This window comes from Somniosus microcephalus, chromosome 28, assembly GCF_052327205.1.
Source record: "Somniosus microcephalus isolate GS21.2 chromosome 28, FLI_Smic_1.0, whole genome shotgun sequence".
Lineage (NCBI taxonomy): Eukaryota > Metazoa > Chordata > Chondrichthyes > Squaliformes > Somniosidae > Somniosus > Somniosus microcephalus.
Genome location: NC_141014.1, coordinates 32,965,810 through 32,982,791, shown reverse-complemented (window position 1 = coordinate 32,982,791; position 16,982 = coordinate 32,965,810). Strand labels below are relative to the sequence as shown.

General features: G+C 49.2%; 1 protein-coding gene across 4 annotated transcripts in view; it reads left to right on the top strand.

The window, feature by feature from the left end:
* Nucleotides 1-16,765, top strand: part of lrrc4ba (leucine rich repeat containing 4Ba) — a 192,110-nt gene extending 175,345 nt beyond the window's left edge. For all 4 annotated transcript variants that reach the window (XM_085969747.1, XM_085969749.1, XM_085969746.1 and 1 more), the window contains exon 2: nucleotides 12,076-16,765. In XM_085969747.1, coding sequence (XP_085825873.1) covers nucleotides 12,135-14,084 — 1,950 coding nt within the window. In that variant the 5' untranslated portion in view covers nucleotides 12,076-12,134 and the 3' untranslated portion in view covers nucleotides 14,085-16,765. The remainder of the gene's footprint in view (nucleotides 1-12,075) is intronic.
* The last annotated feature ends 217 nt before the right edge of the window (nucleotides 16,766-16,982 follow it).

Genomic DNA, 16,982 nt, shown 5'->3' with positions numbered 1-16,982 from the left:
ATGATATGGGGCGGATGTGTAATGCTTAACACCATTGTTCTTTAAGAACCTCCGGAACTCTTCAGATACAAACTGTGGTCCATTGTCGGAGCAAATCTGTTCAGGCAGCCCATTTCTGGCAAATATGGTTCGTAAGACTGTGATGGTTTTTTCTGTGGTGGTTGAGGACATTTTTATTACCTCTGGCCACTTTGAATGTGCATCCACCGCAATTAAAAACATCGAGTCCATAAATGGACCAGCAAAATCAATGTGTACCCTTTGCCATGGAGATGAGGGCCACCCCCATGGATGTAGAGGGGCTTGTGGTGGGGCGTTTTGGACCTTCTGGCATCCTGTACAGCTCTTGGTCATCTCTTCGATTTCTCTATCGATTCCCGGCCACCACACAAACGCTCTGGCTAAGTTCTTCATTTTTACCCCTCCCAGATGACCCTCATGAAGCTCATTGAGCACTCTATCCTTCAATTTGGGTGGAATTACTACTCTGGATCCACACATCAAGGTTCCTCAGCACACTGACAGCTGTTCTCTTCTCAGTGAGAATGCTGGCAACAGTGGTTCGCCATGTGCTGGCCATCCCTTCACCGTTAAATCATAGACCCTGGAGAGTGTTGGGTCATTTCGTGTTTCCTTTTCTATGTTTGCATTCGTCACAGGTAGACATTCGACTATGGTCGAGTGGAATATCTCCACAGGATCCACTGCAGGTGCTTCTTCCACCGTCGGCAACGGTAGGCGCGACAATCCATCAGCATTCCCATGCTGTTTAGTTCCTTCGTACTCGATGTCATATTGGTGTGCCCCTAGGAAAAGGGACCACCTCTGTAGCCGTTGTGCTGTCATTATCGGGACGCCCTTCTTAGGGTTGAAAATGGAGACAAGAGGTTGATGATCAGTTAGTAGAGTAAATTTCTGTCCGTGCAGGTAGTGATTGAACTTCTTCACCCCCCACACCAGGCTGAGGGCCTCTCTGTCAATCTGGGCGTAGTTACGCTCGGCTGCAGTTAACGAGCGTGACGCAAAAGCTATCGGCCTCTCTGAACCATCAAGGGATTTATGTGACAGTACCGCTCCAACGCCGTAGGGAGACGCATCACACACCAGTCTTATCGGTAGTGATGGGTTGTAGTGAGCCAATACTTCTCTTGAAGTGATCTGGCCTTTACACTTCTGAAAGGCCCACTTACATTCATCGCTCCATTTCCATGCTACTCCAGTTTGTAGCAGGGCGTTCAGTGGGTGCAGAATTGTGGACAAATTCGGCAAAAACTTATGGTAGTAATTCACCAATCTGAGGAATGACCTCAGTTTCGACACATTTTCAGGCGCTGGAGCCTTAACTACCGCTTCAATTTTGTCAGGGGACTTATGTAACCCCTCTTCATCAATCACGTGGCCACAATACGATATTTGCTTCTTAAAAAACTCGCACTTGGGGCGATTGGCTCGTAGCCCATGTTCTCTTAGTCTAGTGAGCACCTGCTCTAGGTTGGCAAGGTGTTCACTGTCATTTTCACCTGTCACTAGGATGTCGTCCAAGTAACACTGAGTCCCCGGAATCCCTTGCAGGACTTGTTCCATCGCTCTTTGCCATATAGCCGGAGCTGATGCAACTCCGAATACCAGTCGATTATACTGGTAAAGACCTTTGTGAGTGTTTATCGTGCGATATTTCCTAGAGGATTCTTCAACCTCCATCTGCAAATATGCTTGTGCTAGGTCAATTTTTGTAAAACGTTTCCCTCCAGATAGTGAGGCGAAAATATCTTCTATCCTCGGAAGAGGATACTGTACTGTGTGAAGGACTGGGTTCACAGTCACCTTGAAGTCCCCACAGATGCGAACCTTCCTTGGCTCCTCAGACTTATTGTTTAACATTTTCATCATGACAGGAATGATGGGTGTTGCCCACTCGCTCCAGTCTACCTTAGTTAGCACGCCTGCATTCTCCAGATTCTCCAGCTCTGCCTCGATGGCTGGGCGAATTGCATACGGTACCGGTCTTGCTTTGAAAAACTTGGGAATTGCATTCTCTTCTATTTTTATCGAGGCGGTTACGCCTTTAAGAGTTCCCAGTTCTTGTTGAAATACCTCTTTAGAGTTAGCCAAGATTTTTGACAATCGTCCAGGTATGACGTCGTCATCCTTTTTACCAGCCACCGTCAGTGCCTGAATGGAGTGCCAGTCTAAACTTATCTTTCTGATCCATTCACGTCCCAATAACGGTGGTCCACCATCTTGCAGTATGTACAGATACAATTTCTGTATTTCCTTGCCGTTGTATTCGACAGGCACCCTTATTTTCCCTCTGGGGTATACTTTCTGCCCCGTATATGTCTTCAAGACAATGGATGTGTCTTTCAAGGGTATGTGTGGGAAGAGCCGCTCGTAGTCTCGTCGATTCATGACGGTCAGGGCTGATCCTGTATCCAATTCCATTTTGACTTGGGACCCTGCTATCGTGAGGGTGACCCAAATGGTTCGGTGATCCTCTTTTGTGATTACGTTGTGTAGTTTGAGACAGCTTAGTCTCTTGTTCCCGGATTCACTATCGCTCTTCTGGTCTTCGGAACTACTGTCCGTCATCTTTTGTACTTTCCTGTACTTTTCCTTAGTAGTCTTTTTGTTGTCGTTAGTCTTCTTCCCGGACCTGCAAACTCGTGCAATGTGTCCCATCTTTCCGCATTGCCTGCATGTTTTGTCCTTGGACCAGCAGTCCTTCTGGTCATGGGTTGTTCTGCCGCAGCGATAAAATTTTTCAAATCCCCGTGTCATTTCATGGGTGTCGTATTCCTGTGGCTTTTGCTGTATTTCCACAGTTCCCCTTGCTGCTGCTTCGTACGATACTGCCATGCTGAAAGCCTCATCTAGCGTCAGCTCTTTCTCTGAGAGTAACCTCTTCTGGGTTCCTTCACTCAGGAGTCCACAGACAAATTTGTCCCGTAGGGTATCTGCCAGTCCTGCTCCGAACTGGCAGTGCTTTGATAGCTTGCGTAGTTCCGTAAGGTAATCAGCATTGCTCTCATCTTTATGCTGATTTCTCTTGTGGAATTTAAATCTTTCTGCTATCAGCAGCGGTGTAGGATTTAGGTGTTCCTGTAGGATATCAACAATTTCGTTAAAACTCTTCACCATCGGATTGACTGGAGTGATCAGGTTCCGCAATAGGCCGTACGTTCTTGCGCCCATTAAGTTTAGTAGTACCGATGCCTTTTTCTCATCGGCTACTTCATTTGCCTTGCAATATACTTCGACTCTTTCCACATACGAGTCTTCTATTGCATTATCGAAGGCAGTAATATTGCCAGTCTTCGGCATCTTGGAGATCTAAGATGGCGCCTCCCGCGCTTTGCCTTCTTCCCCAATTGAACAAAATGGCGCCTCCCGCGCTTTGCCTTCTTCCCCGCTGGATTAAGATGGCGCCTCCCGCGCTTTCTGTCTTTTCCGCTGCTGCTGGTGCTGTTGCTGGCGTTTTTATGCCTTGATGGCGACGCCCTATGGTCTTCGCGCACTTCCCCCCCCGCGCTGCTGCCAACGCCGCTCTCCGTGGTCCCCGTGGCAAACTGCAGCTCCTCGCAGCTTTCTGCGCTTCTAATTTCTTTTATTTTAATTACTGTTCCCGTCATCAGAGCAGACCCTATGGGACACTTTCCTCCCTCTTCTCGGGTCTGTACGCTGCCCGGCTTCGTAGCACCGGCCGCGCCCTGTGTGCTCCACCCTCTCTCTCTCTCTCCTCTTCCCGACAACGCTGCTCGGCCCCGTTGAAAAGCCACCCGATCGAGCTCTAGCCCGCCGCAGCCCAGGAAGGATCAGTGTACTACCTGCCACCAGCCCGATTAGCTGGATCACCATAGACTGGATAACCAAGCCCAGCTCTCGACAGCCTCTCCTGCAAATCTTCGAATTCGATGAATTAGAGGGCGGTTGCCCACGGTCGACGCCCGTTTCTTCTGTTTGATTTTTTTTCTTTTTGGATTTCTTCCTTCTGGCCTCAACCTCTAACAACTTCGCTTCAGGGATGGATCCCCATGAGGTGGTGCAGAACTATCGGTAAGTTCGGATCTGTTCGTCGCCAGTGTAACGTCCGTGTGTAATTGAGACACGGACTGCAGGAGTTGGTTATAACAGGTGTTTACTGAATGGAGACAAAACTGGAACTACTATACAAAGTTACTACACAGGCTTATATACAGGGGTGGTCACTACTGGTACTGCAGTATACAGGGGCTGCAGAATATAGTTCCTTCTTCAAAGTACATACACTACAGTCCTTACCCGGTCTCGGCCTATATGTGACTCCCGTCCCACCCAAACATGGTGGACTCTCAACTGCCCTCTGAAGTGGCCTAGTGAGCCACTCAAAACTGCACCGCTGAAGGGCAATAAATGCCTGTGTCACCTTGAGAATGAATTTTTAAAAAGACTGTCTCTACCTATACTCTTGACAACCTTCTGATGGTTCAATGAGCAAAATATTAGAAGATCACAAACATTTTGAGGTAGATTTTCCTTAAGCTGTCGGGAAGGAGGCGGGACTTCAACTTTCGGGTTTTAGTCCCGCCTACATCGACGTCCGGCCAATCCGCGCGATTTTCCCTTGATTGACCTTGTTGAGCCCGCCCAGCGAGCTCAGCAGGCCAATTAAGGGCCACCCGGCAACAGGTGACGTCACAGACTGAAATTTCATCTGTCAAGAGTCCTTGACAGATGAAATATCAGTGTTTCACAGTTGTTTGAAGCTGTCAAACACTGACAGTCTGACTTCTAACCTGAGTCCTTCTACACAGACTCAGTTAGAAGTCTCGCTGGCAATGAAAGCTGAAGGCTGTCACTTTTGACAGATTGCAGCCATTTTCTTTCAGTGCCGGCTGAGTGATGGACTCCCGACACCTAGAGGAAGAAAGGCTGTAAAGGTAAGTACAGGTAATTTAAACTTCTTTAATCACTTTAGACACACCAAACACACTTACCTTTGCACTGATGCACCCATCACTCACCTGAACACAGACATCGCGACCCCTCCAAGTCCTTCAACCCGACGGCCTGACTGCTCTAACCTGGCGTGGTTTGGAGCCGTCGGGAATCCCACACGACACCCCTCAAAATAGGGATTAGGCTAAAAACTGCCTGTTAACAGGCAGTTAATTGGCACTAATCGCTTCCCGCCTCGAGTCGGCGGGTCCCAGTGCAGCTGCAGGTACCCGCCTCCTGTGAAACTTACGTGGAGGTGGGTTTTGGGCAGGGTGATGTCGGGACCCCCGATTTCGGGATTTTCCCCCCCCCCCCACACGCCTGAAACCCCGCCTGACGGCTCCAGGAAAATCTACCCCTTTATCTTTCCTGCCTCTTACAAAAGCACAGTATGTTCCTTCAATTCCTCCTTCCCTGTCTCTGTACCTGCTTAATATCTGTTACATCTCCAGCTTTTTCCAGTTCTGATGAAGAGTCCCAGACCTGAAACGTTAACTCTGTTTCTCTCTCCACGGAGGCTGCCTGGCCTGCTGAGTTTTTCCAGCGTTTTCTGTTGTTATTTCAGATTTCCAGCATCCGCAGTATTTTGCTATTGTATTAGTACAGGAAACTCTTTTTTATCCGGCACCGACGGGACCGGTGTGGTGCCAGTTTATCAAAAAGTCCGGATTACAGAGAGGTATAGTAAAAGGTACGAGAGCCCCGTACACAGCAACAAATCCAGGCTTCCCTGTTGCATGGCAACAGGTGCAGGAACCCCGGTTACACGGCCACAGATCCAGGAACGGCCACTAATATGAAGTAAAACTTACCTGAACCTACTCCTGAATTTTGCCGGTTAACAGAGATTTCTGGTTATTTGGGTGCTGGTAAATTGAGAGTTTCCTGTACCAGATAATTATGGATAAGGAATGCCATTTGGCCCATCTGAACTCAACCATCCACACAGGCCCCTCCCCCACTGCAGGCCTCTTAAGTGGTTCCAGAGGTTTTGTCCCTATCTGGGTGTCCATTCCATGTGTGGATCTTTGAGTGAAGGACTTCCTTATATTAGTCCTAAACTTCTTGCTCATCAGTGCTGAGCCATACCTGCGCCGAGTGGAAAATAAGGGGTGGAGCGGGGGGGGGTGGCGCGGAGGGGTGGAAAAGGTGGTCAGAATTCCCGCTGCCCATGGCAATCCCACCGGGTGCGAATCGGATCAAGGTTCAGTTCTCGTGCCCGCCACAGGTGATTATGAGCACAATGCTGTAGGACGGTCATAATATTTTATGGGGACACCAGGTGAAAAGAAGAATGAGAAAATGGAGCAAAAAGAGAAATAATTTTTTCCTTCAAGACATTCAGCAGTGATTCATTCAGTCGGTGAGATAACCCGCTGTCACATCCAGTATTGTTTCAGCAGATGGGCAACGCTTAAAGTTGACCAGTAAAGAAAGATTTGCATTTATATAGCAACCTCAGGACATCCTAAAGCACTTCACAGCCAATGAAGAATTTTTGAAGTGTAGTCACTGTTGTAATGTGGGAAACGCAACGAGATAATCTGTTTTAGTGATGATGTTTGAGGGATAAATATTGGCCCCAGGACAACGCCCCTGCTCTCCTTTAAATAGTGGCCACGGGAACTTTTACGCCCACCTGAGAGAGCAAACGGGGACTCGGTTTAAGGTCTCACCTGAAAGACGGCACCTCCGACAGTGCAACACTCCCTCAGCACTGCACTGGAGTGTCAGCCTGGATTATGTGCTCAAGTCTCTGGAGTGGGACTTGAACTTACAACCTTCTGACTCAGAGGCAAGAGCGCTGCTCACTGAACCAGGGCTGACACCTTATACTTTGGCAAGTTATAAGAATACTGACTAAGTGTATAGGAATGCAGTAGAAATGAAAAGTAGGGAAGTTATGCTGAACCTGTATCGAACCTTGGTTAGACCACACTTGGAGCACTGCGTACAGTTCTGGTCGCCATATTATAAAAAGGATATAGAGGCACTGGAGAGGGCGCAGAGAAGATTTACAAGGATGATACCAGAAATGTGAGGGTTTACATATCAGGAAAGGATGAACAGGCTGGGTCTCTTTTCTCTTGAAAAAAGAAGGCTGAGGGGTGACCTAATAGAGGTCTTTAAAATTATGAAAGGTTTTGATAGAGTGGATACAGAGAGAGTGTTTCCACTTGTGGGGAAGAGCATAACTAGAGGCCATCAAGATAAGATAGTCACCAAGAAATCCAATAGGGAATTTAGGATAAACTTCTTTACCCAGAGAGTGGTGAGAATGTGGAACTCGCTACCACAGGGAGTGGTTGAGGCGAATAGTATAGATGCATTTAAGGGGAGGCTGGACAAGCATATGAGGGAGAAAGGAATAGAGGGTTACGCTGATCGAGTTAGATGAGGAAAGACGGGAGGAGGCTCGAGTGGAACATAAACGCCGGCATGGACTGGTTGGGTTGAATGGCCTCTTTCTGTGCCGTATATCCGACGTAATCTTGTGTAAATACATTTAAAAGTGTATCGAGTAAAAGAAATTCAATCTTGTTTGGTGCAACATATATTTTCACACACAATGTGATTAGGAATAAAACAGTACAAATAGATGGGAAAAACGTTCTGATTTAATTAAAACAGCTGTAGCTCTATTTTCATGTCAAGAAGTGACCATTTCCAGGACACACCAGGAGCTTTACAACAACAGCAATAACAACTTGCATTTATATATCGCCTTTAACTTAGTAAAACGTCCCAAGGCGCTTCACAGGAGCGTTATCAAATAAAATTTGACACATAAGGGGAAATTAAGGCAGAAAGAGTTCAGTTTTAAGGAGGGTCTTAAAGGAGGAAAGAGAGGTAGCGAGCAATATTCCCGCTAAGCTGCGCGGCCGCGCATCTGTCCGCCGTTCCCGCGGAGAGGTTTAGCGAGGGAATTCCAGAGCTTAGGGCCCAGGCAGCCGAAGGCACGGCCGCCGATGGTGGAGCGATTAAAATCGGGGGATGCTCAAGAGGGCAGAATTGGAGGAGCGCAGAGATCTAATGGGCAAACAATTAAAACACTAGTTAGGCCGCAGCTAGAGTACTGCGTGCAGTTCTGGTCACCACATTACAGGAAAGATGTGATTGCACTAGAGGGGGTTACAGAGGAGATTTACGAGGATGTTGCCTGGGCTGGAGAATGTTAGCTACGAGGAAAGATTGGATAGGCTGGGGTTGTTTTCTTTGGAACAGAGGAGGCTGAGGGGAGACTTGATTGAGGTGTATAAAATTATGAGGGGCCTAGATAGAGTGGATAGGAAGGACCTATTTCCCCTAGCAGAGAGGTCAATAACCAGGGGGCAGAGATTTAAAGTAATTGGTCGGAGGTTTAGAGGGGAGTTGAGGAGAACTTTTTTCACCCAGAGGGTGCTGGGGGTCTGGAACTCACTGCCTGAAAGGGTGGTAGAGGCAGAAACCCTCATCGCATTTAAAAAGTACTTGGATATGCACTTGAAGTGCCGTAACCTACAGGGCTACGGACCAAGAGCTGGAAAGTGGGATTAGGCTGGAGAGCTCCTTGTCGGCCTGCGCGGACAAGATGGGCCGGATGGCCTTCTTCTGGGCTGTAAATTTCTATGATTCTATGAATTAGTTTATAGTTTACATGTAAAATTGGGCAGAATTTGATCCCCAAATCCCTGGTAAAAATTCCAGAATCCCATGTAATAAAAATGGAAATTGACTGATTCTGTCACTTTCGCCGAGCGAGCCACTCAGTTGTAACTGTGTTTGGGCAATAAAAGGGGGCTTGCCTGAGAACCAAATAAAAATAAACAATTAAACCACTGGTCCTTTTTTATAGTATTCATTTTTGGGATGTGTGCATCACTGGCAATGCCGACATTTATTGCTCAATGATACAACTGAGTGGTTTGCTTGGTCACTTCAGAGGTCTGCACAGTGTTCAGTTCCATTCACAACTCCTCAGATAATGAAGCAGTCCATGCCCGCATGCAGCAAGACCTGGACGACGTTCAGGCTTCGGCCGATAAGTGGCGGGTAACATTCGCGCCACACAAGTGCCAGACAATGACTATCTCCAACAAGAGAGAGCCTAACCATCTCCCCTTGACATTCAACGGCATTACCATCGCCGAATCTCCCACCATCAACATCCTGGGGGTCACCATTAACCAGAAACTTAACTAGGCCAGCCACATAAATACTGTGGCTACAAGAGCAGGTCAGAGGTTAGGTATTCTGTGGCGGGTGTCTCACCTCCTGACTCCACAAAGCCATCTACAAGGCACAAGTCAGGAGTGTGATGGAATACTCTCCACTTGCCTGGATGAGTGCAGTTCCAACAACACTCGAGAAGCTCGACACCATCCAGGACAAAGCAGCCCGCTTGATTGGCACCTCATCCGCCACCTTAAACATTCACTCCCTCCACCACCGGCGCACCGTGGCTGCAGTGTGTACCATCTACAAGATGCACTGCAGCAACTCGCCAAGGCTTCTTCGGCAGCACCTCCCAAACCCGCGACCTTTTCCACCTAGCAGGACAAGGGCAGCAGGTACATGGGAACACCACCACCTCCAAGTTCCCCTCCAAGTCACACACCATCCTGACTTAGAAGTATATCGCTGATCCTTCATCGTCGCTGGGTCAAAATCCTGGAACTCCCTCCCTAACAGCACTGTGGGAGTACCTTCACCACACGGACTGCAGCGGTTCAAGAAGGTGACTCACCACCAGCTTCTCAAGGGCAATTAGGGATGGGCAATAAATGCTGGCCTTGCCAGCAACGCCCACATCCCATAAACGAATAAAAAAAGAGTCAACCACATTGCTGTGGGTCTGGTGTCACATATAGGCCTAGACCGGGTAAGGACGGCAGTTTTCCTTCCCTAAAGGACATGAGTGACCCAGTTGTGAAATCTGACAGCTTAATTGTCACTTTTACTGACACCAGTTCTTTAATTATAGATTTTTTTTAGAACTGATTTCAGATTCTCCAGCTGCCATGGTAGGATTTGAATTCATGTTCTACACCGGATTATTATTGCGGAACATAAGAACATAAGATGTAGGAGCAGGAATAGGTCATATAGCCCCTCGAGCCTGCTCCGCCATTCAATAGGATCATGGCTGACCTGATCTTGGCCTCAACTCCCTGCCCACTCCCCATAACCCTGGACTCCCTTATCATTCAAAAATCTGTCAATCTCCACCTTAAATATATTCAATGACCCAGCCTCCACAGCTCTCTGGGGAAGAGAATTCCAAAGATTCACGACCCTCAGAGAAGAAATTCCTCCTCATTTCTGATTTAAATGGGTGCCCCCTTATTCTGAAGTTATGCCCCCTAGTTCTAGATTCCCCCACGAGGGGAAACATCCTCTCTGCATCTACCTTGTCGAGCCCCCTCAGTATCTTATATGTTTCAATAAGATCCCCTCTCATTCTTCTAAACTCCAATGAGTATAGGCCCAACCTGCTCAACCTTTCCTCATAAGACAACCCCTTCAACTCAGGAATCAACCTCGTGAACCTTCTCTGAACTGCCTCCAATGCAGGCCTACTTTGGATTACTAGTTCAGTAATGTAACCACTACACATACTGTGCCTACTGATAACTGCGATCCTAGGGAATTACTGAAGGTTATTCTTAAAACAAAGGTACAGCCCCACCAATCCTGTGTAATACAGATCGAATGCGTCACAAAACTGAGGGCTTGGCAACTGGATAGGGAGAAGGAGCAGGCGTTGGCCACTGGGTGATGCTGTGGAACAAGTTTCTGAACTATTCCTTCCAACACTGGCCACCATGTTGTGTCTATAAACGATACATTTATATTTAACTACTTGACAATTTACTAGTTTATAACGGGAATTTTTTTTTTTTAGGATTTTGGGATTGACTAGAAAAATGCTAATCAAATAGAAAAAGGATTAATGAGTTGTCTCAATGGCCAACTGAGCTCATACAGCCCATAAATAAACCAAGGTTCAATTCCTACTTTACCTCAGACCTCAGAATGATACCGGGGGCTAAAAGTTTTAAATTCCGAGGACAGGTTGCGCAGACTAGCCTTGTATTCCCTTGAGCGTAGAAGATTAAGGGGTGATCAAATCAAATTTCTTGACAGGTTAGATGCAGGGAGGATGTTTCCCCCTGGCTGGGGAGTCTAGAACCAGGGGTCAATGTCTCAGAATAAGGGGTCGGCCAGTTAGGACTGAGATGAGGAGAAATTTCTTCACTCAAGAGGGTGGTGAATCTTTGGAATTCTCTACCCCAGAGGGCTGTGGAGGCTCAGTCGTTGAGTATATTCAAGACAGAGATTGATAGATTTTTGGATATTAAGGGAATCGAGGGATATGGGGATAGTGCAGGAAGGTAGAGTTGAGATAGAGTAGCCATGATCTACTGAATGACGGAGCAGGCTCAAGGGGCTGAATGGCCGACTCCTGCTCCTATTTCTTATGTTCTTATCTAATTGAGGTGGTAGAAACATAGAAACATAGAAGATCGGAGCAGGAGTAGGCCATTCGGCCCTTCGAGCCTGTTCCGCCATTTAATGAGATCATGGCTGGTCATCCAAACTCAGTGCCCTGTCCCTGCTTTCTCCCCATATCCCTTGATCCCTTTAGCCTTAAGAAATATATCTGGTGAAGGTGGTGAAGATGATTAAAGGAGTCGATAGGGTGGATAGAGAGAAACTATTTCCTCTGGTGGGGGGGAGTCCAGAACAAGGGGGCATAACCTTAAAATTAGAGCCTGGCTGTTCAGGGGTGATGTCAGGAAGCACTTCTTCACATAAAGGGTGGTGGAAATCGGGAACTCTCTCCCCCCCAAGATGCTGTTGAGACTTTCAAAACTAAGATTGATAGATTTTTGTTAGGCAAGGGTATTAAGGGTTACGGAACCAAGACGGGTAGATGGAGTTAAGATACAGATCAGCCGTGATCTGATTGAATGGCGGAACAGGCTCGAGGGGCTGAATGGCTTCCTCCTGTTCCTATGACTTAGCTACATGGGCTACACTGAGGAACACCTGCTATCTGTCCTGCAAATATTCCTACTTCACTGAAATTAACTTCTTTAACATCCTTGTCTGTTTCAGCCCACAGAGATATCTGGATGGTTTGGTCGAGAAACGCAAATAAATTATGAATGTGAGCAATGATGATGATGATGATGAAGGCACATCAAACGCAAAGGATGAAATTCAACTTTGGCAGGACTGTTAGCCGTCTCGTGCTTTTGACTCTTTGGACCTTGGCATTACTTGTCGGACTTGTCCAGTCCCACGTCTGCCCCAAGGGCTGCTCCTGCAGCAACCAGTTCAGCAAAGTGATCTGCACGCGCTACGAGCTGCGGGAGGTGCCCGACAGCATCTCCACCAACACCCGCTACCTTAACCTGCAGGAGAACATCATCCAGGTCATCAAGGCGGACACTTTCAAGCAACTGCGGCACCTGGAGATCCTGCAGCTCAGCAAGAACTTGATACGGCAGGTGGAAGTGGGGGCCTTCAATGGTCTCACCAACCTCAACACGCTGGAACTCTTCGACAACCGGCTCACCACCGTGCCCAGCGGGGCCTTCGAGTACCTGTCGAAGCTCAGAGAACTTTGGTTGAGGAACAACCCTATCGAGAGCATCCCTTCCTACGCTTTCAACCGCGTGCCCTCCCTGCGGCGGCTGGACCTGGGCGAGCTAAAGAAACTGGAGTACATCTCAGACGCGGCCTTTGAGGGGCTGATCAACCTGAGGTATCTCAACCTGGGCATGTGCAACCTGATGGAGATTCCGAACCTCACTCCCCTCATTAAACTGGAGGAGCTGGAGTTATCGGGCAACCGGCTCGAGGTGATTCAGCCTGGTTCCTTCCAAGGCCTCACCAACCTGCGCAAGTTGTGGCTGATGCACGCCCAGATTCAACTGATCGAGCGCAACGCCTTCGATGACCTCCAGTCGCTGGAGGAGCTCAATCTGTCCCACAACAACTTGACGTCGCTGCCGCACGACCTCTTCACGCCCTTGCACCGGCTGGAGCGGGTCCACCTCAACCACAACCCCTGGCACTGCAACTGCGATGTGCTGTGGCTGAGCTGGTGGCTCAAGGAGACGGTGCCCAGCAACACCACCTGCTGTGCCCGCTGCCACTCGCCACCCAACCTGAAAGCCCGCTACATCGGCGAGCTGGACCAGAGCCACTTCACCTGCTACGCGCCGGTCATCGTCGAGCCGCCCACCGACCTCAACGTGACCGAGGGTATGGCGGCCGAGCTCAAGTGCCGGGCGGCCACGTCCATGACCTCTGTCAACTGGATGACCCCCAACGGCACGCTGATGACGCACGGCTCATACCGGGTGCGCATCTCGGTGCTGCACGACGGCACGCTCAACTTCACCAACGTGACGGTGCAGGACACGGGCCTCTACACCTGCCTGGTCAGCAACTCGGCCGGCAACGCTACGGCCTCGGCCACCCTCAACGTCTCGGCGGCGGACAGCAGCAACAGCTACAGCTACTTCACCACCGTGACGGTGGAGACGGTGGAAGTGGTGGACGAGCCCAAGTCGACCGAGCGCGAGCCGGGGCCCACCCCGTCGGGTCACTGGGAGACGCCCTACTCCACCACCTCCCTGACCCCCCGCAGCACCAGGTCCACCGAGAAGGCCTTCACCGTGCCCATCACCACGGAGGTGACCGACAACATCTTGGCCGGCCTGGACGATGTGATGAAGACGACCAAGATCATCATCGGCTGCTTCGTGGCCATCACCTTCATGGCCGCCGTGATGCTGATCATCTTCTACAAGCTGCGCAAGCAGCACCAGCTGCACAAGCACCACGGCCAGACCCGCACCATCGAGATCATCAACGTGGAGGACGACATGGCGGAGACCACGCCCGGGGACAACTGCCTGACCCTGCCGGCCGTCGACCACGAGCATCTCAACCACTACACGGCCTACAAGGCCCACTACAACAACAACACCACCGCCACCACCGGCGGCGGCGGCGCCCTGAACTGCACCAAAAACCCGCTCCACAACTCAGTGCACGAACCGCTACTCTTTAAGTCCAACTCCAAAGAGAACGTGCAGGAGACGCAGATTTAACACCCGTCGCCGGTCCATCAACTCGATGCTTCGGAGTAAACGCAACAACAACAAAAAACGGGGAACGAGTAACTGGCCGCAGAACTGAACGTTTTATTCCACCTCTAAGCAACAAACCCACCACCACCGCCCGCCACCACCCCCCCCACCCCACCCCACACCCCCCCCCATCCCCGCCTTCTCCCCAGGACTGTTTTGGCAGATTAAGGTGTGTAACAGTCCAGCGCGACACTGTATTATAGCTATCACTCAGCCCAATTTACTGACTTACACAAATGGACCCTACAGTCCCAGGCTATCATTTGCATTGTCTCTCTCTCTCTCTCTTTCAGTGCCTCTTTGCAAATCCCTTTCCTGATTCTGCAGTCCAGACTGGGCTATCATTTGCACTGTTTCTATTAGCCCACTTTTCTAAACTTTGCAGTAGTAGTCCAGCAGCTATTTGCAGTGTACTACCAGTCCCATTTCCCTGACTCTACCCTCCAGACCGGCAGCCATTTGCAGTGTCCCATCAGTTCCATTTTCCCTGACTCTACCCTCCAGACTGGGCAGCCATTTGCAGTGTCCCATCAGTTCCATTTCCCTGACTCTACCCTCCAGACCGGCAGCCATTTGCAGTGTCCCATCAGTTCCATTTTCCCTGACTCTACCCTCCAGACCGGCAGCCATTTGGAGTGTCCAATCAGTCCCATTTCCCTGACTCTACCTTCCAGACTGGCAGCCATTTGCAGTGTCCCATCAGTCCCATTTCCCTGACTCTACCTTCCAGACTGGCAGCCATTTGCAGTGTCCCATCAGTTCCATTTCCCTGACTCTACCCTCCAAACCGGCAGCCATTTACAGTGTCCCATCAGTCCCATTCCCTGACTCTACCCTCCAGACTGGCAGCCATTTACAGTGTCCCATCAGTTCCATTTCCCTGACTCTACCCTCCAGACCGGCAGCCATTTGCAGTGTCCCATCAGTTCCATTTCCCTGACTCTACCCTCCAGACCGGCAGCCATTTGCAGTGTCCCATCAGTTCCATTTCCCTGACTCTACCCACCAGACCGGCAGCCATTTGCAGTGTCCCATCAGTCCCATTTCCCTGACTCTACCCTCCAGACCAGCAGCTATTTGCAGTGTCCCATCAGTCCCAAGCTAGCATTGTCTCTTTCAGTTCCATTCTAATAACCACTTTCGGGACTCTTCACTCCGGACTGACAACAACCATTTTGCAATCACCAGTGAATACACCTGGCTGACCTTTTAAATGACCCTAAAGTTCGAGAGGTCAGCGCACATCCAACCGAGACAAGTGAGATAATCACCACAAGAATCGGGAGGCCCCGTAGCATCTTAACACTGCCGGACGCTGACATTTTCCTTTTGTGTTGCACCACACCACGTCAAATACAAAGGGCCCTATCGCGTCCTCTGGTGGCCTGTCCAAGGATGCTTCAGGGAACCAAAGGGGCAAGCGCCGACACTGGATGTCTCAGGTGGGGAACCAACGTCAGAATTTCTGCGATGCGAAGCTACGAAAGGACCGTGCCGTCGAGTTAAGCTGATGTCATCGAAACAAACACAAGACTTTATTGGAGATTTTCACACGCAAGGCTTCAAAGCCACTGGGGGGAGGGGCTATGGAACCTTGGGGCAGCTGCAGTGGATTTCTTTCAAGAAGGACCCCAATGAAGGACCTGTTGTTGACATTTTATGGGCCTTCCTATCTTTTCCCCTTCAAGATGTGTAACCGTACAGTCTGTAGGGTGTTGGGATCCGAGGAAGAATCCCAACCAATTATCTAACTCCCATTTTTACAGATAACTGTAAGGCCTCAACTTTGACCCTTGGGATTGAGACACCCCGCCCCCCCCCCCACAACCACCCAGACAACATTTAAGAATGCTTTCAATGGATCCACGAGAACGTAATGCAACACCAGCTCTTGAAATTTGATTGTGAAAAAAATATGTTCCTCACAAAAGAAAGGGGGGAGGTGGGGGGGGGATGCTGCTGGGGTGGGGGGAGCACGTTTTGAATTCATTATGACAAAAGAAGGTTAGGTCTAACACACTTTTTTTTAATGGTCTAGTGTAACGGGCTCCTTCTCGTTCTTTGTCAACAGGCCCCCAACCTCTAGGTCACGACTGGGGGAAAAAAGGGACAAGCGGTCACCGTGTGTGGTACACTGTCTATTCAGTCATGAGCTCAGTCCCTTCCTTTAGTAGTGGAGGCAGCAAGCATGCTGAATCCCAATTTACTGGCCTCAGATCCATTGGCATTTTTGTTTTCCCTTCCTTCTCACTGACTTTCAGTACTTGCCCTCCGACCGAGGAAGGAAGAAATTGGCGGGTAGGAGAGCAGTGGCTCGGTAAACGAGTCAGCGCTTGGCTCTGGCTAATTCCTTTCCATGATTATTCTCTTTTTTTTGGGGGGGGTGTTGAACCTTCTTGCCTCTTCCTCAGAGATGAGGCAAGATGATTATGAGTTGAGTGGAGCCCAAAGAATTCACAGCAATCATCTCCAGGACATTTTATTTTTTTTCTTTCGAAGTATTATTAGGAAAGAGCTGAGGTTCGGTGATGCCAATATTAGCAACATCAAAGGTATGAGGACGATTGAGTTGCTTTTTTTGTGATTCTTCAGTATTTTTAGAGCTTGTCGTGAGGTTGATATAAAAAAAGGATATGTGGTTATTTTATCTTTTCTGGTATTATTTGGCTGTGAGATGCAATGGGTCATAACAACTTGCTCTAATACAGAAAAGCCCAGCCAAGACTGGCCTGTCCACTCTTGCCAAAAAGCCACTGGACGTCCAGTTCCCTTAGAAATCCAGAGTTCCGAAACCTAGTCTTGTCGGGTTCACGTGCCCTCCAAGTTATCGGGATGAAGGGCCTCACGAGAGCGTGAGGA